The 26,224-nt window shown below is 37.2% G+C and overlaps 1 protein-coding gene and 1 long non-coding RNA gene across 3 annotated transcripts; both read right to left on the bottom strand.

Moving 5' to 3' along the window:
• Nucleotides 1-1,411: 1,411 nt before the first annotated feature.
• On the bottom strand, nt 1,412-11,636 carry LOC144061806 (uncharacterized). Of its 2 annotated transcripts, none has more exons than XR_013296276.1 (2): nt 10,755-11,636; nt 1,412-8,011 (listed from the first exon to the last, which is right to left on the bottom strand). It is a non-coding gene; the product is annotated as an uncharacterized LOC144061806 (long non-coding RNA). The 2 variants fall into 2 exon arrangements; XR_013296275.1 differs by lacking the exon at nt 10,755-11,636 and adding an exon at nt 9,268-10,748.
• Nucleotides 11,637-18,276: 6,640 nt separating this feature from the next.
• LOC144061147 (uncharacterized) lies at nt 18,277-25,813 on the bottom strand. The gene is made up of 8 exons (XM_077581305.1): nt 25,452-25,813; nt 22,775-22,917; nt 22,110-22,704; nt 21,097-21,598; nt 20,096-20,163; nt 19,437-19,533; nt 19,226-19,344; nt 18,277-18,983 (listed from the first exon to the last, which is right to left on the bottom strand). The coding sequence occupies exons 1-8, from the start codon at nt 25,647-25,649 to the stop codon at nt 18,483-18,485; spliced, it is 2,223 nt and encodes a 740-aa protein (XP_077437431.1). The 5' UTR covers nt 25,650-25,813; the 3' UTR covers nt 18,277-18,482.
• Nucleotides 25,814-26,224: the final 411 nt, after the last annotated feature.

Consider the following 26,224-nt stretch of genomic DNA (forward strand, 5'->3'; position numbering starts at 1 on the left):
ACCACTAGTATATAAAATTCCTTTGAAGTTATGAACAGCGCACAATAAAGTCATTTGGGCAATATGTTGTCATACGGCACATGGCGGCCATTCCACAGAATTGGTGCCAATAGTTTTTAAAAAAATGTGTATTAGACCATCTTGACCAACTGTATGTTTTTATGTATGTTGTACTCAAAGTCCTCATTTGAGCGACAAGACTTAAAATAACAGTGAGTTTTTAGCATAGATTAGCAAATGCATGAAATACAGGCACACAACATCCATGCTAATTGAAAGTTGACTTAGTGTCAACTTTCAATTAGCATGGCATAGCATTAGCATGGCTAGCCCTTCTCAAATTGTGGGGCGAGCCAGCGGCGGTGTGTGTTGCCCGATGTAGTCTGGACACACACAACAAAAAAATGGCACTATTCTTTGTTTCATTAGCAACAAGACTGTCACAATGTGAGAGACATTTACTGACTCCCACTGGGGCAGCTCGTGAATCATTAACTGCCAAGTTAATGTTTGTTTTTTATGTGCGAGCAGGTGAAGAAACTGAAACAGGAACTTTTTACCTTTCTTTCTTTCTTTTTATTTACCAATCAGGTCATTTCTGTTCCACGGTATGCTAGCATCATTTTCAGACTAACTGACACAAACGATGATTATTAATCCCAAAAAGAGCAATATTCTCTTGATAAATATTTCACTTGTGATATATGTTGAGCAATGGAACACATACAATATTTGTGTCCTTACACTTTTTGTTAGTCTGAAGCTCCAATTTACAGGTTAACAGGTATTTTAGACTATTTAATACATTTTTCTCCAAATCAATAGTATATTGTTCTTCGTTGGTGGCTAGGTGATTCTGATATGAGAATAAGGAGAATAAAAAGTGAACACTCATTACATTCCTCTACCATTGCTGGTGGACATGTGGAGGAGTGTTATTTGTCTCTAAGCCTACAGCTGACTACATGCATAAAAGTGCAACCATCAACCAATAACACTGGACTTCCTCTTGAAAGCCCATTATCAGGCTGCTCATAAGCTTTTAGTTCCCTTACCATCTTTATGGTAGCAAAGCCTTTCAGTCTCTGACCAGCTTGTGAAAACTTTAACGTTCACTTATAATGCATAAAAGGTTTTTTTTTTGTCTGCTATACTAAAGAGGCATGGCATTTCAATCGAAGTGTCGGAGATCAAATTTGGTCATGAATTACATGCTTGTCCGAGGTAGACAGGCCTGGCTCATATATGTTAATTTTGTTGTGCGACACCAGCTGCCATCGTGCTCCGCCTCTCCATTTGTGTGTGTGCCTTTGTCTTTGCTACATGATGGGTCCATAACTGAAGAGGAATAAAATTATATGTCCTCTTTGTGTTTTCCAAAACTTGAAGACAGATTTAAATTCAAGAAATACACCTTTGCAAAAATGATTTTAATAACAAAGATCTCTGGACATCGTGACAGTCTCCAATTCATCACTTAACAGGTGGAATTCAGAGCGCCGAATGTGCCTCTTCCGCGTGTAAAATGGCTTCTTATAGTTAAAACCGACCGCCTCTCTTTCATTTGTAGACAAAACATACTCTCTGGGTACTTTTCCATGAGCGATGGCGAAAACAGAGTCAGGGGTGCGTGTTCGAAACAGATTCTGTCCTCTTTTTTTTTTTTCACGGTTTAACTATAATTGTACTTTTCGGGACATTTTGGTGGGCCCCACAAGTTCAGACTTTTTTTTATGGGTCAAGACTTGGTTTTAGAGTTTAGGTTTGAATTGGATTTTGGTTGGGGTTAGGGGTTGTTAAGGGTTAGGCAATCCGTTGTGATGGTTAAGGTTAGGGTAAGGGGCTAGGAAATGCATTATGTCAATGAGATGTCCTTACTGAGATACAAAGACAAAAGTGTGTGTGTGTGTGCGTGTGTGTGTGTGAAAACAAAGATTAAATAGGTTGTTAGTGACTTGCCTTTGTGAAACACGGCGATGTGTGCGCGCACCCCCCATTCTTCTATCCCTTTTACTACATTTAATATGATCCCGATTGCCTCAGCCAAGGAAATGGAATCGATAGCACAAAACTTTGTGGTGGGGTGACTCGAGGAATACGACGAGGGAGAGTCTGTTATGTGGTTTCAGATAAAGGAGCGAACTCACAACATTTATTTGACCTTATGTTTAATATTATAATATAATATAGTATTTGTGCACTTTTCTTGCCCAGCCTTTTTCTTTTCTTTTTTTTTTAAAGCAGTGTGTTCGACACAATAGGTCTTGCTAGTTAGTAACCAGCAAGGTCACAGGAAGATTTGGCTATGGTCATATCAGTGCACATTTCTTTTCAGCTTGCCACTGATAGCATTCTTTCCTCACTGTTAAAACAAAGCTACTGTATGTCAATGTAAAGGTTTGGTTTAAGAGTCAGGTGTGCATAGTAATTTTGTACTAAACCTCATAAGTGATTGGATTTGTTTTTTCTAATTGTGAGCTAATAAAGGTGTGTGTGTGTATATATATAACAATGAAACAGGATAGTGACTTTTGCACCCCTGTATTACATTTAAAAATGTATATTATTTACAATTCAGTTTAACAATTATTTAACCAAATTAATTGTTTATTTAAAAATGTTTATTGCATTATTTAAATACATAAACCAATAAATCAGTTGGTAATTATTCAATGAGTTAAATGGATAAAAGTGTTATTAAAATGTTGTTAAATTAAATGCACAACTATGACAAGACTCTTGATCATGTAAATGCTCATTTTCCCATCTTAAAAGTGTGTCATAAATATAGTCAGAAAAGAAAAGCGAGATACCAAGCTAGCTCCAGTTAAAATTACTTTGATCCAAACTACTCATCATTTTGTATCATGCTTTTAACCAAGCTGTGTTTATCTGCATTAAATACACGCTACATTGTATTTTTAAGGGATCTTCTTATGTAGCATTTCCTTCAACGGATTTGGGCAAAGTCTTCAACTGTTTTCTTATCTGTGGAAAGGTGACAACTGCCTGAAGGTAGTAAGGCCTGTCAGACTGCGAAATATGCAGGCCACACCCTGCACCTTAACCCTGCTTTGTCCTTGTTCTGTGGTGTGTTTAAACTACTGCTCCTTTGTCTTTGCCCATGCAGGGTGGGTGTGGTTACGCTTAACAATTACAGCAATTGGCATGTAAATAAAGGATTGATCCACAACAAAAACAAAGGGCAACAGAATCAAGCAATCTTAATGTGAAGCTACTAAGTAAAAAAATTTTTTTTTAAAAACTTTGAAAACAACACTACATTAAATTTGAGCTATGACCTCAACATACATACATGTGCAGTGTAATGCAATCTATTTCCCCCTGAGGCTTTCCTACAGGCTCCGATAAGTCACGACAACTCGCAGTGAAGCTCTAGGCCAAGCTGGCATGCACAAAACCAGGGGGAAAAAAAATCATTCTCATATTGTGTTGGACATGTAAATGACACACTAATATGACTCATGCTTTGCTTTACTTTACACTAGCGTTGAGATTTTCTCAAAATAACAATTGTCTGGGACACGGCAGCATGGTGGTTTAGTGGTGAGCACATCCGTCTCAGTTCTTTGGCTTCCTCCCACATTCTAAAACCACGCGTGTGTGACGATAATCGTCCAAAGTGCACGTTTTCCACCACAACCATGACCCTAATGAGGATAAGTGGTATAGATTGGAGATAAATAATTCTCTTAAATCATACGTCTCATGAACAATAGTTTAAAGGCTATATGTGTAGTGAAAGAATCCAATTGATCACACAAAATCATAAGTCACAAAATATCACCCAACTATGTAGTCCCATGCCACGATGAAGTAATTACTGTCATTAATTATATTGTTCTCCCGTTTGTGTGCATCCACCTCAATTCAAAATACAGCATCTGAATCCTTGATACCTCGTTTTTGTCGGAATCTTCGTGCGTTCTATTTATTGCGTGTGCTGAACATTGTTTCAAAAAGTCATAAAGAGCTTGCTATTGTTTGTAATATAGGGACTATTAAGTGAGAGAGGAATCTAAATTTAAGTAAATCCAAAGGGACCTGAAAGATTTGGAGGTATTTTGTCCTCCTTGCGTGTTCAAATATGAGGGTGAGTTGTTGTAAGAAAAATACATTCTTTGCAAAAATGATTTTTAATCAAACAAGAGATCTCTTGGAACATTCAACACTCAGGTACATCACTTAAGAACGTGGAATTTCTGAGCGTCAGAATGTGTTCCCTCTTCCGGGTTGCAGACGCTATATATAGTTTCTTAAAATCCGCCCCTCTGATCATTTCAGCCAGTACTTTTCCAAAGGAGGTGGCAAGACGAAGTCTAATGTAAACAAACGTTCAGGGGCAAATTTGGTGCATAAACTGGGACATAGTTGAAGGGTCTGACTTCCCCAAAACAATATCTCGCAAAACAACCCGAACTGGACATAACTGATAGAGACAATAATGTATGTGTATGTGTATTATTTCAAAACGAATTCTGTTTTCATTGGTGAGATGTGCGTGTATTTAAAACAACGAATTTCTGGCCCAATCAGTGTCTAGGCAGACTGTGAGAGCCAAATGTGTTTTGGCAAAGAAGTGCGGAGAAGGAACTTTTTAGACAAAACAACGTCGTTCAAGCTTAAGGTTAGAGCATACGAGGTCAACATCATGTGCCCTGCTGAGACACAAGATTTCTAATTCAAAGGTTAATATGGAAAATTAAAATGTTCATATGTGTAACAATAGTTGGTATATAAATTTAGGTATTAAAAATGTTATTATATCTTTCAGTCCGCCCTTTGGGCTTACGTAAACACTAACTAAGCCCAACAACTAAATATTTAAACATTTTTACCAAAGGATTCCCACGGGATCTTCATCATCATAATAGCAGGTGCAACACAGGAAGAAGAAAAACACCCTTTTAACAAAGAGAGGACGCCCGTCATATGTCAAACAGTGTGATTCATCAGAAGATATTTTGTTTTTTCAGTTTTTTCAGCAAAATAAGCATATCACATATAAAGACAGTGGGTTATGATTATGTCAAAAAATTGTAGCAGGGGATTTCAGGAAATTGGCATGGCAGTTAAGGATTAAAAGGAGTGTCATTGTGTATGTGCAATTCGGGACGCGATTGAAGACTTGTCGTCGTTTGGGCTAGGGAGGTTTTGTTGCTTGCGTTTTGTTGTTGTTTTTTTCAAACAGAGTCCTTCAGCTCTGCGTTTGGCTGGCAACCTGTCCAGGTTGCACCTTGTCTCCTGCCCGAAGCCAGTTGGGATCGGCTTCAGCACCCCCACAATCATTGTGAGGACAAGCGGTCAGGGGAATGGATGGATGAATCCTTTAGCCCACATCTACTGCCAGAGATGTAGGAATTCATCGAATTGGGGTTTGTTTCCTGAAAGTGTGGCTCATTTTTTTTTTTTTTTGCAACGCCGGGGAAAAGGGACACATTACTCCTATTTCCATTGGGTAATGCTCAGCTCGTTAGCTGACACTGGAAGCAGCAGTCGACTGGTTTCTCTGTTGACTCCCCCTGGTGGCTCGAGCAGTTGGTCAGGTGGCTCGAGCAGTGGTCTCTCTGAAGGTAATGGTTGAGTAGGAAGTGGACCCGGCAGGTCTGAAGGCCGGATGTTGAACGAACCAGGTGTCGGCGTCATTGGACTGATTGACCCCTCCATCACCTCAGGTCTGAGTGCAGGACATTTTTATTAGTCACTAATAAACATTTTATTCACATCCCTTCTTCTGAGAGAGAGCATTTTGGTAGTGTTATTAGTTAGGGGTTAGTAAATTTTTAGTAAAGTTCTGCAGGCCCGTCCTGTGGAAAAAATTCTGTATGTTGTGACATTCAATTATGATCCAGCCTTTGGCTGGTTTTTTAATGACCTAAGCACATTGATTGCAAGGAAAATAAAGATCTTTTTTAGCCAGTTCAAATCTGACAAGGCCAATTTTGTTTACAGAATGTGATTATTAAAATATGTTATTATAATACTTATTGTTATAGATATAGCATGTCAAATGTGCTTCCGGCCATTAAACAAATGCAACTTTCGCCTCAATAATAAAATCAAAAAATAACAACTTCCCCCAGGGCCCCAGGGATTAATAAAAATAGAAATGGAACATATTCACCTTAATTTGTCGTCTCTGCCGAAACTTACTCCTTCTCCATGGTCCAAAAAATTCCCCAAGGTCCTCCTATAAAATTCGTTCTCACGGACTATCTCTAATTATCATATTAAGACTAACTTTTAATTTTATATTTATTTTTTATTTCGCAATGACATACCCAGACCAACTAATAATTCCCCCTTCTGAAAAAGATCGCTTTAGAGAATTTTTCAGACTAATATATAAAGTTTTGCAGTACCTAAATTTAGCTTGTGTATTTATTTTAAAAAGAGGGGAAAAAGTTTATATTTAACCAGTAAATTCAACAATGCATCCCAAGCCAGTGTTTAAATTTGAAAAGAGAATTTGGGAAAATATCAAAAGACCAAGTTTTAAAAAATAAAATATAATAATTAAGGTTCAAATAAATTATATCTTATCTATATTCATATTAGCTGTTTTCAATTTCTGAAACTTTAAATTTACCAATATTATCTTTTGTACTTTAAAATATTGTAGCTTAACCAATAAATTTAACAAAAAATCAAATATTATCAATACATAAAGTTGCCCTTAGTTTTAATATTACCATTAAGCTTACTAGTCCCCCTGTTTGATGTTTGTCCAAAAAACTGACTGTTTTAAAATAGCAAAATAAACAAATCAGATCAAATCAAAAATAGACATCAAAAAGTTTTTAAAATATAAAAAATTTGTATATATAAAATGTTGTCAATCAATTAGTTAAATTTACCAAATGTTTTACTGTAAATGTTATAACCCTACCCATGTCAAAATATAGATTTCAGTGCAAACAGTCAGCGTCAAATCATATGGCCCGGTATCAGCAATTCAAAGAGAGCATTGTTTGTTGGGTGTGGCCTTCGTATGGCATAGTTCTTTCGTAGGACAGTTCTGGACGCAGGAACGCTTTGAAGACGCTTGTGCAGAATATTTGGAGCAGTTTCATAGAACAGTTCATTTGGCAGTGGAGCAGTTTTTCTTTTTTCACATTTGTATATGATGGCACAGTCTTTGTGGCAATAGTCGGCAGGAATCTCCGCCCTTCCATCTGGCGTTAGCAGGCTGCAGGTGTAGTCAGGTATGGCGGCATCTTTTTCCACCGCCCTGCTGGTGGTGGTGACAGGTGGCAGTTGCAGTTTCTCTGTGGGTGGGGGTTTTAAAGAGGTCTGTGTCCCGCCAGTTGACTTTGTTCCGAAATAATGACCCTTGACCAATAATCCTCACTCGACTGAAAACATTAAAATCTGCCCCAACAGTATTTAGGTTATAACATGTCAGTAAATATTAAAACCAAAAACTTCTTTTATTAAAAAAATTAAATAAAAATAATAAAAAATAATAATTAAAACAATGAAAGTTTACAATTTTAAATAATTGCTAATTATATGTCAATATTTGTTATGGTTTACAATATTTAATTTAATATGTTTTGCATACCTTCATAAATAATACTTAGGATAAAATAGGACAGATATACTCTAACAATTTACAAATATAGTTAATTAATAAGTGTGTAGTTTTCAATTAATGTTTTCTCAATGGAGGCCGCAGCCCGTAAAGTCAGCCTTTGGTCAAACGTCAAAGCAGGAATGATTTTAATTACATAGCACCTCAAATTATGTCAAAAATGTGTTTCTTCCAGATAGCTTCCCCAGTCTGTTTGTAATGAGACTTCAAATGTCGAATTCAAAGGTTAAATATATTCAGGAGAGATTAAAATTACTTTCTATTTATAAACGTCGGAGAAAAAAATAAATAAAAAACTCCTTTTAAATTATAATTAACACATTACTTCATCCCCAGGACCGGAACATGGCACTTTGGTGCGACCCCAATTGTCCTTAATGGGTGTGTCTCCTGATTCTGAAAAGATATTTAAAATTTATTAAACAATGTTCTCGCGCACAAACAAAATCATAAGGGAAAAAACAATCATCTATATAAGAATTATTCCACATTAATTGCCATCCAAGTTATTTGTTTTTAGTTATTATTATTATTATTATTAAAATAAGAGTAGAGACTAAACTATTTAATCTAAAACAATCACACAATTAACATTACCTTTTATAAAAACATTTTATTTGACCTCATTACAAAGATTGATGGCTGTTGGCATTTTTTAACCCGAGAAAGGGAATGAGTCATAGCAACTACAATCAGTCAAAGCCACCCATGCTCTACAAGCATAAGACATGCATCTAAATTTTATAATATCTTAAAACTATACCTCTCTATGTTATTTGTGTATTAATATTCGTTCGTTTTATAGCAAACATAATTTTTAAATATGACGTATTTGCACTCTTGAAGCCAGTTTAAGTATTCAACGTTAGTGCTTAAGAAATTTATGTAAGGGGCTTATAAAATCAGTTACGGCAACAATTTATATAATGTCGTTCAATTATTTAACGCAGACAATTGCGGGTTTTAGCGTTAGAAGTTTTATTAGTAATTTTACCGTCTAATTAATTTATCCCGTTTAGCGCTTATTAAACGGCTTAATTTGTTTTATTACATAAATTTGTATTATACAGTTATTTTATTTGCAAAGCAACATTTCAGTATTCATCATTTTTTCAATACACTTTTCTTAAAGATACGTCCGGGACTCTCCTCTATATAAAATTACATACACTCATAACATTATTAACGGGCGGTCGCCGTGTACGCACATTCAAAGTTAAATTGCCGTCATTAAAACCATCGAACAAATGCCATATCTTATTAGAATAAACTAACCTTTTTCACAATATAATCAAGTCCCGTCGTTCAATATTAATTACATTTTAAGTCATTATTTAAACGGTATGATTAATCCGGAAGCTTTAATTCCGACTAGCGGAAGTCATATCAGGTCAAATCATTTAGTCTTATATCATTATTTAGTTATATAAATGGTTATAACTTCACAAAAATACCTAAAGCTAGTATTCTAGCATTATTCATTATTTTGTCAACAAGCTTTCGATCATTTCTGGCTTTTCTTCCACTCGAAGAAATTACAGATGTGTGTTGCACCAGCTCATCTAGTTCGTGACGTTTTTTCACACATGCAAGTTCAACGTTCTTCATCAAAGAGATTAGACACACTGCAGATTGTAATGACGGAAAATAACCTTTTCTACAGCCGTCTTGCATCCAGTCGCAAAGTTCTTTTTTTGTTTCTCGTTTAGCCTTTGTAGGTAAAATCCCTATAGCCACAGCGCATGCGTTTCCAATTTGTTTATCCAGCGTCATCCCATCTAAACTCAACGGAATCCCATTCGGGTCAAACCACTGTGTTTTGAGTTCAAATAGAGTGTCCATGTTTCGTCTTAATTATTAACTCAGGTATTTTATAGCTTATTGATTTGTATTATATTATATTGTAGATTATCATAGTTCAGTTGTATTAATATTTAAATGAAGTGACGTCTCACTTATAACAGAATTAATCAACTGTTCTCGTCGCGGTCCCTTTAAGATTTTACCGTAACGTTAGAGTTTCTTCACCGATCAGACGGCATACACACACAACGGACAGACAAGACATGTCGTTTTGTACGACATATCAACACATAAATATCCGGATGTCAACTGCGCTACCCCAGCTTCAACAGTTTCTTTGTCTTTGAATTTTAATCACGAATATTCAATAGACCTATTGGCTTGATCTAAAGCGTCGTATCAAATATGCTTTAGTCAGCCCGACTTACACGAGTTGAGTCAATACATCTTATCTCTTATATCTTGTCTAAAAATGTCAATATCCAATTATTCATAGACCTATCGATTAATCTTAAAACGGCGTATTAAGTCCGTTTTATGTCAATCTGACTTCCATAAGTTGAGTCTTTTGTCCCTAGAAAATGAAGCAGTCGATCCTCCCGCAGCTTTAATCGGCAACACTTATTCAAGGATCTTCGTTATCTAATTACCCAAGAATCTATTACTCATAAAAACAAAGTGTTTGTCTCTCCCGCGCATCAGGCAGGGATCAAGACAAAGATGCTTTTTGAGCCGACTTCTCTCAACTTAAATATGTATGGACGTAAAACCAATGCCCATACATCTACCGCTTGGTTACAACAATAATGTTTCCCCAGCTGATTTACTCTCAACTTCAACAACTTAATCTTAATCTTAACCTCATATACACAGACTTCAAATCAATTATCTACGTATCTATCGTCTGTAAAAACCAAATTGTAAAGACAAAATGTTTCCCAGACTGACTTACAAGCGATCGTTATTCTTAACCTCATATACACAGACTTCAAATCAATTATCTACGTATCTATCGTCTGTAAAAACCAAATTGTAAAAACAAAATGTTTCCCAGACTGACTTACAAGCGATCGTTATTAATCTTTATAACTCCAAAAAGATCGCATATCATCTGCGCATTTCCGCATACACTACCACGTCACCACGTGTATAGTTCAAACACCGTGGTAAAATCCGAAATCTGGGACTTTCACGTCCAAGCAAACGATTTCAAAATTCATCACTATTTTTCTTACACAGACTCCAGCCTCAAAATAATTTTACACGACGAATTTACCAGCCGCCGCGCCCTGAAACAGACAGAATTCCTAAAACGTGGATTCATTTGTCCACTTACCTTAATTATTATGTGGCCGTAGAATTCTGCCCGTCCCTGAACGCCCCGCTGGAAACTGTCGAAACGTCGGTGGTCGCCAATTGAAAGATTTGGAGGTATTTTGTCCTCCTTGCGTGTTCAAATATGAGGGTGAGTTGTTGTAAGAAAAATACATTCTTTGCAAAAATGATTTTTAATCAAACAAGAGATCTCTTGGAACATTCAACACTCAGGTACATCACTTAAGAACGTGGAATTTCTGAGCGTCAGAATGTGTTCCCTCTTCCGGGTTGCAGACGCTATATATAGTTTCTTAAAATCCGCCCCTCTGATCATTTCAGCCAGTACTTTTCCAAAGGAGGTGGCAAGACGAAGTCTAATGTAAACAAACGTTCAGGGGCAAATTTGGTGCATAAACTGGGACATAGTTGAAGGGTCTGACTTCCCCAAAACAATATCTCGCAAAACAACCCGAACTGGACATAACTGATAGAGACAATAATGTATGTGTATGTGTATTATTTCAAAACGAATTCTGTTTTCATTGGTGAGATGTGCGTGTATTTAAAACAACGAATTTCTGGCCCAATCAGTGTCTAGGCAGACTGTGAGAGCCAAATGTGTTTTGGCAAAGAAGTGCGGAGAAGGAACTTTTTAGACAAAACAACGTCGTTCAAGCTTAAGGTTAGAGCATACGAGGTCAACATCATGTGCCCTGCTGAGACACAAGATTTCTAATTCAAAGGTTAATATGGAAAATTAAAATGTTCATATGTGTAACAATAGTTGGTATATAAATTTAGGTATTAAAAATGTTATTATATCTTTCAGACCCTACAGTCTTGAGCAGGTTGGGACTTGCAGTGATGAGACATGAATGTTAGTGAAGCCTGACTCACCAAACCGGCCACTATTGCACAACAGCATTGCACTGACTGCACACAACCTTTTCTAAAAAAACAAACAAAAAAAACGTTCTTCATACTCTTAGGCGAAAGTAAAAAAATAAAATAAAATAAATAAATAAGACTGTCAGCTGTTGCCACAGTCAGTAGATAAACTGAAAACTTGACAAAGATTTGATTTGTGAACAATCATCTTTCCGCTCTTCTTGTGTAGTACAATCAATGTTTTATCATTGCGCTAGCAGATACAATTTCCAAACGTCAGGACAATAATTTTTTCATCCCTTCATGTGGAAATCATAAAATGCTGCGTTGGCTACTCATACTTAATCATTTGTAACGGACGTCAACAATTTTTGAGTCATACATTTGTCAGTTCTTGAGTAAGGCACTAACAAAGTTATATTAACATAATGGAACATACACTAACCAGTCACAACATTATTACCACCTGCACATAAAAAAAAGCATATAGCCAAATCTGCAGCAAAATATTCTACCTTTACAAAATCACTTCTCTAATGACTAAACCTTGTTGTAGATATTAATTCCAGTAAGCTCATTATTGTGGTTGTAGTGGTATACATTTGAATAAGTTCACTTTACTAAAAAAAAAAAAAAAGGAAGAAAAAAATTCCAGAGTTAAGTAGAGAATTCATTGTAAGTTGTTAAAGCTGAAAATAAATGTGTTGAGATAACTCAGATCATTACTGTCTGATCATTACAGAACACTAGATCATCTACAGACGACGCACTTCGCCATCTTCTGGTCAGTTTGAGAACTGCTGTCGGTGGCAACTTCCGGGAATGTAAAACAAACATATAGTAAGTCATTTTTCGATTTGTGTCTTGTGCTATATCCTATTTTCGTTTAAAACAAAAATAAAATCGAACTGTTATTAGACTTTTTTTTTCTACAATGCTGACATTGAAAATAATGGACTTGAACAAAAATAATGATAATATTGTAATTCATTCTTGAACAAAAGTTGTTGATTTAAGAAAAACTCAAGATTTCATTGGTGCAAAAGTATGTGAACCTCTCACTTAATCAGACATTGCACCTCCTTTTGCAATGAGAAATTCATCCAAAAACTTTCTTTAGTGACAGTCTTTCACATCTACTTTGAGGTTAGAGTTAGATGGGCGTCTAGCATAAACTGACCGCTTCAGGTCCCGCCACAGTATTTTTGAAAGAATTTAAGTCAGGATTTTGACTGGGCACATCCAGAACATGAATCTTGTTGTTCACCAGACATTCCTTGGTTGTATTGCTGGAATACTTTGGATTATTGTCATGTTGCATGATCTTCTACCAGGCTGTAACTTCACAAAGGAGTTGTCCAGGTCCTGAGGATGAAAAGCCAGCCCAGAATTTAACATTGTCACCCCCATGCTTCTCTCTTCATTTTTTTATTTTAACTTCAATTTATATTTTGTAATGTGATAATATGCTCAATAAACCAACCAGCCGACAACAACTCTCTGGTCTGTAGCCTCTTCTTCGGCAAAGTCTTCTCCTCTTCGCCGACGAGATCCGACGATGAACTCATCAATATATTTTATGTCAGCCCATGGTGACATTTTTCTTAATCCCTTGCTGAAAAGTGGTTGCTATGGAAATCCGACAGCGTTGAAAGAATAAGGACTCTTCTAAATATTTTATACTTGTACTGTATATATTTATAATATTTTTAATACAATAAAATGCCAGCATAGGAATAATATACATACAGGTACATGAAAAGTTAAAACGCCAAAAAGGTAAAAACATTACATAATTTTGTTAACAGTAACAACACATCAAAGTTTAAGCTTCAATACAGCTCTGGTTCTACTGTTAAACGGCGCCCTTGTGTGGTCGACAACTACAGAGTTATACCTGAGAATGTTAACAAGTTACAAAAAACTGTCTGCAGTGGTCAACACGAGGAAAAAAACAGAGCAGTGTTATAACCTGTCTATGTGGACACAGAGCAGTGATCACTCGGTGTACTGGCGTCTGTCCTCTTCTTCGATGTCTTGACAAATGCACGCAACCACACGTGTATTAAAAAAAAAACGCAGAAAAATAGGTAGTCATTCTAGCTAGAAAAAACATGCATGCTTTTGAATGTTGGAGACAGTCAGAGAAAACCCACATAAGCATGGAAGACGATGGAGTTGAGATTCGAACCCTGTACCTTACAACTGTGATGCAGACCTAACCACAAGACCACCATTCTTCCTGTAGGGGTACATTTTTACCAAAACGTCATTAGAAATACCCAAGTAAAAATACACTTTTGCTGCGCAAAAAAAGAAACAAGACAAACTGCTATCAAATTTATTAAATGGTGCACAAAAACCACAAAACAGAAAAAATATCAATACTGTATATAAAATGCACAATAAGAAAACAAATAAAGACAATTTACTTTGCAATATTAATACTACAACGGCGTAAATTAGGGCCACGTATATATTTTTTCAGAGGGTGGTAATAATACAATACAATTACGAGAAAAAAAAAAATCGCAAAATTGCCACTATATAAAGTGGCAAATTTACGAGAAAAAAAATCAAATTTACGACAACTACACGTCACGTAGCTATAGTCTAATGTGAGCATTTGTTGGTGGTTAATGAACACTGTTTATAAAATAAAAAGGCAGGATGGAGACTGACTCCTTCTTAAATTAAACTTTACTCATCATACATGGCAGCTAGAGTAACAACACTTCCTGATCCCCTATCAGATGACTAACACTAACCAATCAGAAGTTAGCATACTTTAGGTAAATGCAAGTGAATGACGGAGAGCAGCGGATTCGACAAATCAACTTAGTGACTTGTACAAAAAAAAATAAAAATACCGAAATGTATGAATGTGGAAATAATAATTCTGGAAACAAATGTACAAGTAAATATACATTTCAACAAATTAACTTAAATGCTTGATCCTCAGGGTGTGGACCTTGGCAAAGCGAGGTGTCTTCCATACCCAACGCTTCAAAGAGCGAATGCTTAACATCATATGGTTAATCTCTGCTAAAGAAATTACTATCTCCTTATTTGAAAACCAGACAGAAAAATTATTGGCACAAACATCTGAGTAGTACACTACGTGTATTTCTCGTAAGTTTCTGAGTTTTTTTTCTCTCGCAAATCTGCCACTTTATAACCTTGCAATATTGCCCCAAACCTCTAAAAAATATATATATTTATGCGTGGCCCGAATACACAGTCGTACAATACTGTATATAAAATACACAATAAGAAAAAATATATATAGACAACTTACTAAGTAAATGCGACTCAACAATTGATGACCTGGTTCTGATTTGGTAGCTGGGCATCTCCAAAGTCACGGCTGATGTAGAGAGCTGACCCTTGTTATTGAGTATTCTGCCGTTGGATGGGAACAGGCTGGACAGCTGCAACATATGAAGCTGCCACGTTAGTCTCCTAAATACTCCAACTCGACAGTCCCTTTTCAATATTTGAAATATATATATATATTTTAATTGAAAGCACTCAATAACCAAGCTATTTCATATTACATCTTATAATCATTTTCACAAATAAACTTGTGCATTCTCTCTGGGTGCTTTTTTTTTTTTTAAACACGAGGAAAGATTGTTTTTGGGACCATACTTGTATGAAGGATTAGCTTTAACAGCGGCCAACAATAGCACACTTGCAGAGGTGGGCATTCCGTCAGTATGATGGACATCTGTTTTGCTGATGAATGATGGGAAACTTAAAAAGATAAAGACCGACTAAGCACTGACGGAAGTATTTTTCTTCATCCGATAGCGTACTCTTCACTAACTGGGTCTAGTACAGACAATCTGTCGGTCCTAAAATAGTTGTGACAAAGTGATGACGGAAGCATAGTTAAAACAAAAGGACTGACTGATGATTACATGGTTCGGCTTGAAAATGGACTGACGATGACGGAAGGGTCCCCATGGCTCTGATGAATGACAGACTAATAACTTGCCCACCTCTAATTATATCAACAATTTTAATTACATACTGTATTAACAGAGAACAAATAAGGATTTTTTTTTTTTTTAAGAATTATTTGCTTACCTTGGGCAGCTGCTGTCAAAATGATGAGACCGACTGCTTGTCTCAAGCCCGGACAAATAGGGAAGGTAGGAGTCTGGCAAAACAAACAAACAAACAAAAACCCTGCCAAAACTTCATTCAAAAACTGGCCCAAATACGTACATCACTTCTCCGAGACTTTTTGTTACAACCGTATGCCATACACAGTAGCGTCAAACGCCTTAGAGAACGAAAATAACGTGAAAAAATTGTAGAGAAAGCAACATATTCAAGTTAAGCGGGCATTCTGAGTGGCAATATAAGAATGTTTTAGTTTCATTTTAACTTGTTGGCACAAGAGATATTTTACTCGTTTACTTACCTAATTCTGATCGTGTGGTACCAAGCTGAGGGGTCGGACCCGAAGTTAGGTAGCACAGGAAGGCCGAAGACGCGGCACACACAGTGGAAACTACATTCCCTGAATCCAGAGGTGTTTTGTCATATTTGAATTGCAATCTCATTTGCTCGATATTATTTTATACACTGAGCAGCAGTATGGTCTTTTTTTCTTCTTCCATTTTTGCTCGCCGCCAAGTTGTGTCCGCAACTCGTGAGTTTGAAATTTGTACATACTTGGTTCTTATTTAATCGAGGATGTGTAGTGTTGTACGCATTACTTGTTGGTCATTCTTCATTTGTGCGGTTTCTGGCAGGAGTGAGCAGATGCACAACGCCGCCAAGCGACCTTCAGTCTGTCCATTGTGTTTTTCATTTACCGTATCCTATGGAACATTAGGTGCACCGCATTTAGAAGCAATATCGATGATCAGATCTATTTGAAAACATTTTCATACATAAGGCACATGGGGTTATAAGGTGCTTTCTGAAGCATTGCATGTCAAAAGGAACTCAGATTGTAATGAGTTTGCTCTATATTAGTTATTTGGTTGTTACTAACATAATTATTCGTCATTTTTTCAAAAATATTTCCAGTTTAATACATTTTGTAGAAATTGTATTTGGACGTACGCCGCCATTGTTATTTACGTCGCAACGCATTCAGTGCGCAATGTGAAACATGTATAAAGAAAGCAAGGTAAGCCTCCGTAGCATTCCTAAAGGGACGTTCAAAACTCTTGAATGTGTTTGGTGAATGACGAGAACACGGCATAGGGGAGTGTGACACTCCCAATCGTACCTTTTTTGTTTTGTTTTGTTTTATAAATCCACTTGAAGGTATTAGAGAGGATTCTGCGGCAAATGAGTACCCCAACGGCGGTTTGTGGTTTGCTCAATAAACGGCTTTTTACAAAAAAAAGTTTGTTAACCATAAGTACAAGGTTGTAAAGCGATTTTTAAGTGAATCAGACAACTTAATTTGTAGTAATCCTCTATAATACCTTTAAGCTACATTAAGTAACATATTATTAAATGATTAATGTATAAATGAATGTATTATTTATGTAATTATATAAATTAAATTACGACACTGCTTTATCTTGTGTAAGTTGTAAATTTAATAACGTACATAATGTACGGAGCACACTTGCTCAGGACAGAATGTCAAAGGTGATTTATTTCCTCTTCTTATGGCCGACAACCAAGCCATATGTCGACGCTTTAAAATCTCAGAAACGTGGGTTCCGCCAAGCAGGAAACCTGTAAAAACTTATTCCGTTCTTTTGTTATTGTTTTATGTTTACCTTTGTGATTGTGGGAGGTGTTGCTGCACCCCCTAATACAGCAAGAGTTTGGGTCGCCATATTTCAATATTTCGGCCAGATAAATGACAATAAATCGGCGACAACACGACAAGAGTACGTTTTGACATGTAAACAATAGCCGTGTTGCAACCAACATGACGAATACGTCCTGCACAGGCCCTATTAGGCCCATATGCGTGTTACGGCTACGGACTATATGAATGGACTGTCAATAGGTTTCTTGTGGCTGAAACCAGAGGGCAGCCATCTTAAGTTGCCACTGTTACGAACTACTTTTTTTTTTTTTAAATGCATGCTAGGATCTTTGTAATGCAGACAAATCTTAAGAGTAGCAGAGATATACTTTATAAGAGAACATTAAAAGTCTCTTAGCGATGAAATGTAACGTAAGTGGTTCTCCCAGACTTATTGGTACAACCATATGTGATACATGGTGGCACTTTGGCTGCAGAGGCAGAAAATAACATGAAAACGCTGCAGAGATATCGATGCATTCAAGTTAGGCGGGCTGAGTGAGTAGCAATGTAAGATGGCTGCCGGTGGCTTCACTTCTCTAAAACGCAGAGTAAGCGACATTGTTAGTCTTTCTATAAGCCCGTGGTTACGGCTTCGATTTTGCCAGAAAATGGAATGACTTCACCGATACCCAATTTCAGTTTGTTTAACCAAAGGATGATTAACACTAGAAACAAACCATCCAAAGAGAAAAAAAAATCACTCTAGATTGCAGGGATGCCTAACGTTTGTCATGGGCCACAATGTAGTAGAGGTCCCTTACTTAAAACCGTATAGATATAATCGCCTCATATTATTTTTACATACACACAACAAATTGATGGATAATCACTTTTGAAATCAGAAGCCAAGAAAAATAGCTTGTTTTCACCTTTTTAAGTTTTTACAGTATTTCAAAAAGAACAAAAAATATGCTTGCAACATCTCAATGTAAATAAAAGTGACAATGGAGATGATGAGATGGACGGGCCTTGTACAAATGTTATTGTCTGACGGTAATGTGATGTGACATTTGTTGAGGTTTGAACTTAACAAGCAAGCACAATGTACCACTATGAATCATCATCCTACTTTTTCTTCTTGTCCTTCTTCTTTTTGTCCTTCTTCTTCTTTTTGTGTGACTTTACTTTGGATTCATTTCCTTGGTCACCGCTGCAGTTGTGGCTTTTGTTTTCTTTCTTTGCATCTTTTTTGCTAACATCTTTAAACTTTCCAGTGGATGATGTTTCCTCCTTAACTTTAGTATGACTTCCAATATTCTTATTCAGCTCCTCCTTAACATTTGAGGATCCAACACAAACAGTTATGAGCATCTTCTCATTCCTCATCTCCTTGATCAAATCACTTTCATTTCCAGGCCTGTGACTACTATGATCCTCCTTCTCATGTTTGATTCTGTGATCCCTCTCATGCGACCTATCATTATGATTCACGTGTTTCCTGTTATCTCCTTTATCTGTAGAACTGTCTCTTTCCTCGGACAATTTGGGATGGTGTTTTTTGCTGCTACTGCTGCTACAGCTGGAGTGACCTCTCGTCTCTTCTGGATGTTTAGTCACCATTGTTTTCTGTCAAAAAATAAAATTAAAATAATAATGTAAAAGTAAAAATATTTAAATATATTTCTAATAGAATATTACATTTGGTTAACAGTTCAAATCATTGAGGCATTTATATAGATGGGGCAACGTGGCAAACAGACAGTGCTCAATTTTACATTCCCTTCACATTATTTTTACTTATTTGATGTAAATCTGACAAATACAACATATATATCAAACATTATTTGTCATGGAAAAGAAATACTCACACGGCCAGTCTTACGGGGACAGTGGATGGCTGCATGGTTTTCAGCAGTACTTAAATTTCCAATGAATTCCTCACATATCTGGCAGTAAAACCCAATGACCGGTACAAGAAAATCGAATCCTGCAAAAACAGTACGTTGCTGAATGCATTTAATAATAATAATAATGGAGCAATTTATATAATAAAGACCATACAAATTAAGACTACTGTACCTTCCTCTTTGAGCAAGTTCCCTACTTCTTTCATCAAATTTTCAGTTTGAGCTATTTTTGCTCGTTTGGCTTTGATCCTTTCACTTTCATCACCTGGCTAGAAAATACAAATGACAAGTTAAACCAAGGACAGGGAAAAACAAATGAATAAAATAATCCCTGGGGCTGATCTGCAAGGCCACTACTGAAACTGTCTTCAAAACTGTAATCGCCCGACACCCCTGATATCTATCTATCTCTCAAAAAAATAAATATATATATATGCATACATACATACATACACACACATTACTTGGATGTAAATGCCTTCGAATTACAAATTAAAAGCTGAGAGTCTGTAGTTAAAGCTCATTCTGTTCATCCATCCATTTAATTTCAAATCCATTGTGGTGATGTTGAGTCACTAAAATGAGAATTGTATGTATCTCTTTCTAGAGTTAGATGTTGACCCATGAAGATCGGGGCACACCGTTGTCCTTGTGTCATCTACTTCGTCGGCCAAAAACAGGCGTCCTAATTCATGTATGCGCGGTTGTAAAAAATAATTAAAAAAAATAAACAAAAAGAGCTGCTTGTTGACATTGACTTTACTGATATAAAAGTGACAAATGTTTACGTTTGTATGCTCGTTTCATAATGTTCTGTCAGAAATTGTTTACCTTGTGCTTATCATAGGACGACAGAGATGTCTCAACTGTTTCACATTTTTCCCGCTTCTCCTTGGTTGCTTTAAAAAAGCAAAATCCAAATGTTATGAATCTACATAAAACAAGTATCGATCAATAAAAACATAGTACGGGAAGCGTATCCGACAGCAGTTTTCAACGGATCTGGTCCACCGTCATGTGCAGATGACATAAAACCTTATCAGTGACAAATGGGGAGAAAAAAAAACATCCAAGTATGATGTACGGAAAAACATAACTGATTCAAAATCAATAAAAAATACATGCTTTAAAAAAGGTATAGTCCGACGGATTTCCCTCAAAAATAAATGCTGGATGTGTACAAATGATACTCAATGTTTTCCCTCCAGCCAATCACAGAGTGGAGGGTGTGTCTCTGGGCTGGCAGGGCGGCATTTGAGCAGAGACTGGAGCGATTGCTCATAAAAACAATGGCTGACCGTACCAAAACGAGGAAATATTCCTCTACGAAACGTGTAGTGGTGGTGAATATTGGGTTTGCTTTTACTCGCTTCCAAGACCTGGAAGAGAGAGAGGCTTGGGCTGAAGAGCGACGTGGAGTTGGCCTGCTTGCTGTAGGACGGGCTAAGTGCCAAACACAGAATGTTAGCCTGATAATTCAGCGACATGCTAGGTTGCAGTCTTAAATGAGGGTCAAACTTTGCTTCTATCGTATTTATACCGCACAATTGGCGAAGCTAAGTGAATGCTTCTCTGGCATTTTTTTTGTATCCATGGCAGTGCGGACATGATTTATCTTGGTCTCATTTATGTGCATTACAAAACTTTGGCATTTGAACACAGGTTTGTAGACTTTTTATATCCACAACGGTTAAAGTAACCATTTTTGCAAGCTTGACTTTTTTTTTTTCAATTTCATGCCATTCTTGTGAGCATGTGAGGCTGGTAGTAAATAATACAATCCCTGCCTACTGAATTTAATAATCTTAATATTTGATGGAAAATGCTCTCACCTTTGATGAGTGACTGTAGGGACTCCAAAGCACTCCGCACATTTGGGGTGTGAGATGATATCAATCCCAGGGAGGCTGCTGCCGAACTAAGAGTTGGCTCAGAAGGTAACGGTTTCTCACTATTGTTGGTTTTGCCCAAATTGTTCAATATCTTTTTGATCTTCTCACACTCATTGTTGTCCAGATTGGCAAAGACTTGGTTTGAGGAGAGACCATCCAAAACACGGAAATTTGACTTATCATGGTTCTGCTGTTGACTGCCCAGATCACAAGTCTTCATTTCATCACACTTTGGTTTGGCCAACTCTTTTTCATCACCATATAGGAACCACTCTTCATCTTCAACGTAATCAGTTTTTGAAGTCGTCTGACTTTTAGGCTGAAGCCAAGAGAAGTCACTGCCAACTCTGTCATGAGGCAGGAGCATGCTGTCATTTTGCAAGGACGTGTCATGTTGTTGCTCGTTGAAGACACGCTGCACTTTTTTGCTTTTATCGGAGGCCTGGAGAGAAAAAAAAGTTTCTTAAACAGTGGACATTTAAGTTTCATTTACAGAATATCAAAGAAATCATTTTGGATCATTAGGACTTGCATAGGTACTTTGTACATTTAAATCAGGGTTTCTGCAGGTACCAGCAAATCTAATTTAGTGCTTTTAAAATCCCTCATACATATATCGCTGGTGTTGGGCCTAAACCTCTTAAGTCACACTTTGGGCAAAATTCCTATTTTTTCAAAATTCTGTGCTTTTGGTCAGCACCACGTGTGGGTGTATTTTTTTATTTTTATTTTTTATTTTTTTACAAATTATTGGCCAATATAAAGTGTTGAAAATGGCTTGTTCTCTTGATGCAATGTTAACAGTTGAACAAACATGCAGTTTCTGGGGTCCTCTGAAGTGACTATTTTGGAGGTACAATGTTTTGGTCCAACACCAGTGACATATTCCTGCAACTTTAATATTACACCTTTATCCACAAACTATAAATAAATGTAGGAATTATATTTTTTACCTGAACAGATAGGATTGCCTCTTTGAGTGAGGGCAGCTGGTTTTCCAGTTGTGTGTTTTTCATGACCATCTTAAGTCCCTCTAACAAACTACTGCCTCTTAGACCAGTACTACAACTAGCACCAGTGTCACCAAAGTGGCTGGGGTTTATTTCCCTCTTTCTGCTTTTAGCATGGCCTTTGTCCAGACTGTTACTTCGTGACGATGACCACCTTGGTCGGCTTTTGCTACGTGCACGATTCTCCCTTGTCTGGCTTCGACTGCGAGCTCTGCTTTTGCTCCTCGCTCGGCTTTTTGCACGAACACGACTTTTGCTCCTTCCTCTACTTCTACTTCTGCTTCTGCTTCGGCTTCGCGCACGGCTACGCCCGCGGCTTTTGGCTCGAGATCTTCCACGGCTGCGGTCAGGACTCCTGGTCTGACTTTTGCTCCTGGTTGAACGATTCTGGAAAACATGGTCTGTCTTGACTGCCCCCTTCAGGATACTGGCTGACTTTAGTGCATCAGCCAGATTGTATGCCATGTTTCCTCTGAGATAGTCTGGGAAAGGTTTATTTGCAGCTATACATCTCAGGAATTCTTCTCCAGCATTGTCACTGAAAAATGTAATAAATCTGCATTTGAATCATCATCATTTGCCTTTCATTTACATGTACGACTACATACCTGTTGTCTGGTGTATTTTCGGCAGGTGTTGGATTCCATTGGGGGACAGGGAGGTGTGATGGTGGTGGCTGAGAGGCAAGCTGCTGGTTGCCTCCCAAAGTAATCACTGTACTACGGTCTATGGAGAACGAGCTACAGTGGGGCTGAGAGCATTCAGAATTTATGTTAATCGTACTTTACAGGAAAGACTTGTGATATTTATGGCATATTTATACTATTTAAGCTAACAAGCAAACCGTGGTACCTTGACATAGGAGCACCCCAATTTATGTGTTTTTTGAGATAGGAGCCGTGGCTTGGTCAATTTATTTTCTTTGTGTTGCAAGAATTTGACTTGCAAGCCAGCTGCAGCTACTCGGCAACAAATTATTATTTCCCAGAGGTGGGCATTCCATCAATAATGACGGAAGGTCCATCATTGACGCACACCCATTTTGTTGTCAATTAACGATTGATAGGAAACTTTGAAAAATTGACGGACTAAGCAGTGTCGGAAGTGGGTTTTCGTTCGTCAATGTAACCATTAATAACCGAGGTCAGTACTAACGGATATGATGGCATGCGTATTTTGCTGACAAAAGACGGAAACATTGACGAATGCCTACATCGTTGACAAATGACGAAAACATTGACGGACGCCCATTTAGCAGACAAATGATGGATTGAGGAATTGAATTTTGAGCATGGAACAAATTAACTCTTTGACTGCCAGACGTTTTCAGAAAAGGGATGCCGTGGGTGCCAGCCGATTTAAGCATTTTGACTGATCTTTCAAGGTCCACAGAAAATTATGTGTTTGGACTATGGAAACACACATACTACCAAATGAAAGATTGGACTCTCATCTTTCATCAGAGAAAAAAAGTTTGTTTCTACCTTATTCTGTTTGTCAGTAATCAACAATAGAAAATGGTTAGTTTCACCTCTGTTTTGAAACAAACGTCTTTTAACGTCTTTGGCACTCCTCCATAGGATTTTACTAAACGTTATTTAACGTTTTTGGCAGTCAAAGAGTTAAGGTCATTACTTGTTAGTCAAAGTACCACTTTTAAATTCTAATGGATAAGGAAAGTAGACTTCCGGTACCAGCATGTAGTTTGATACTTTTCGGTACTTTTCCCAAATCAAAAGACAACCAAAAAAACGTCATTAAAGACTTTATTTTTCTTATTGTGTCTTTATTTATATAGATGAGAGCGTCCGAGAGAGACTGCGAGAGAAAATGTCCGGGGGGAGCTCCACCTACATTGAAGACTTGCTTAGATGTATTAGTCGGGTCACGGACGTTGCTCTACTACTGAGCTAATCACCACACAAAGTTTCGTAGTGTTTTTGGGTGATGTGATACGTAAGATTTTATGAAAGGACAACTCGTAGTAGCCGCTCCTTAATGCATTGCTGTTACGCATCCCATGTAGCCAGTTGTACATTAGGTCAGTCATAACTACAGTGCGTAAGGGGGGAAAGAAGCAGGTTATCAACCAGAAAGTATGTAAGGCCTACCTGTCGATCTTTGAGCTCCTTATGCAGGTCAGGGTGCTTGTCTTTTAAATGTTTTGTGATGTTGGAGGTGTTTCGCCTGGCAGGTTTTATAACATCGTCTACAGACCGGTGCGTCATGCTTCGCCTTGCACATTTTCTTCAGCCAAACTGACTGTATATTTGTTGTTTTTAAGTATCGTAATTTTGTATTTATTTGGTGATGTTGTATTAATTGATTAATGACACTTTATTTTACATTTTTCGCGTTGGTTTTCCACTTCAAATACCACCAGAAACTGCAATAAACGATACAACACATCAAAACTTTCATTTGAGAAGAAAGTGAGGGCAGAAAGAAAAGTGGAAATTGTTAAGTAAAACATGTTTATCATTGTAATTTCTAGCTGTACATCCTCAAGTGTTAGAATAGCACCACAATGGTGAATCTGCTCCACCTATTAAAGTTTAGCAGTTTCCTTCATCATATAGTATCCTTTCCGCATCCATGGAACCTCTGCTGATGAGGCAATAAAAATACAGACCCGTTGTAGTCTATTTGGGAGCTCTCAGTTTTGCCAGTGGAAAAGGCTCAATGACAAGTAGAGTTTGTGCCAAACTGCTCGTACTAGTAAGAGGAAAAAGTATCTTGCATTTAGATCTGTGTGCATGACTGATGTATGCCTGGGAGAATGATATTAAAGTTGGATTGTTTCTTTTGACAGCGATATAGTAGAAGGAGCAAGCACTTCTCATATTTAGCATCTTTCTAAAGTCGAGGCTAATTATGGAATTACAATAATAAGCATTTAGTGCACCTCCCTCACCGTGACTAATCCAATTATTCATGAACATTCAAGTAAAAAAAGATAATACTTAATGTTGAACTGAGAAATTTGTATGCAGTTCCTACTTCAGTGCTCAATTCTAACTTCTTTAATGACGTATTACTACTACCATGTACAAAACCCGACCAACTTGTAAAGCTGGTAGACACGAACCAAATGTACTGTAGTGACAAAAAAAATAGGTCCAGTATATTGGGTCGCCACAATAGATGAATTTAACACGTATAAAACATTATTTTATTTTAAGCATACGTATTGATGTTTCTACCAGGTCCTCTAACAATTAATTATCTTTTAAACTGCCCTGTTCCACCTGCCTCCGAGCATGAGTATGTTGTTGGTGTACCTACATTCATATAATTAGGTCCTGGTGGTCTTTGTTGAAATTGGTTGTGCAGCGGCGCCGAAGACGAAAATGATCCGGCCGGTCCTGGAGGTAAATGTCCAGGAGAAGATCCACAAGGGGCGCCGTCGTTGAACGGAGGGCCGCGGCATGGTGGAACACCGAACGATGGCGGACCACACGGATGTTGACCGGGCCGGTACATTACTCGTGCTTTGATAAAGCAATAAAGACAAGTCGGGTAAATTCAAGTGGAGAGCATAAAAGTTTCCAACCGAATCATTTGCAATGCTGCGAAAGTGTCGACTGTCGAGCAGAAGAATGCGCCGCGGTGACAGACCTAAACAGACTCTTCTTCTACAAACAGGAACACAAATAACCACACCGCCCCCTACTGAATAGGAGCGTCATTTATTTATTTATTTATTTTTTCAAATTGCACATATCAAGAAATACAGTCAGACAGAAATAGGGACACATGACCGGGCATTTCCATACTAAATACATAGGACAATTATAGCAAGAGCAAAAAAAAAGAAAAAAGAAAAAAAGACATCATCTTTGAATAAATGAAGCCACTCTTGGTGTTAATACGTGTAATAGTATTATTACGAGATTTCAACTCATTTTTCCAATGAGCAATATTTGGTTTTGTTTTACAGAAACGACATTGTATTGCATTGACATGTATTGCTTGCCCAGCAAAATAATTTTGTCAATGTAAAAGCCAAATTTATTATTACAGAAAAAAAACAAACATTTAATATCAGTGATACGATT

The sequence above is a fragment of the Vanacampus margaritifer genome, chromosome 12, assembly GCF_051991255.1.
Source record: "Vanacampus margaritifer isolate UIUO_Vmar chromosome 12, RoL_Vmar_1.0, whole genome shotgun sequence".
Classification (NCBI taxonomy): Eukaryota; Metazoa; Chordata; class Actinopteri; order Syngnathiformes; family Syngnathidae; genus Vanacampus; species Vanacampus margaritifer.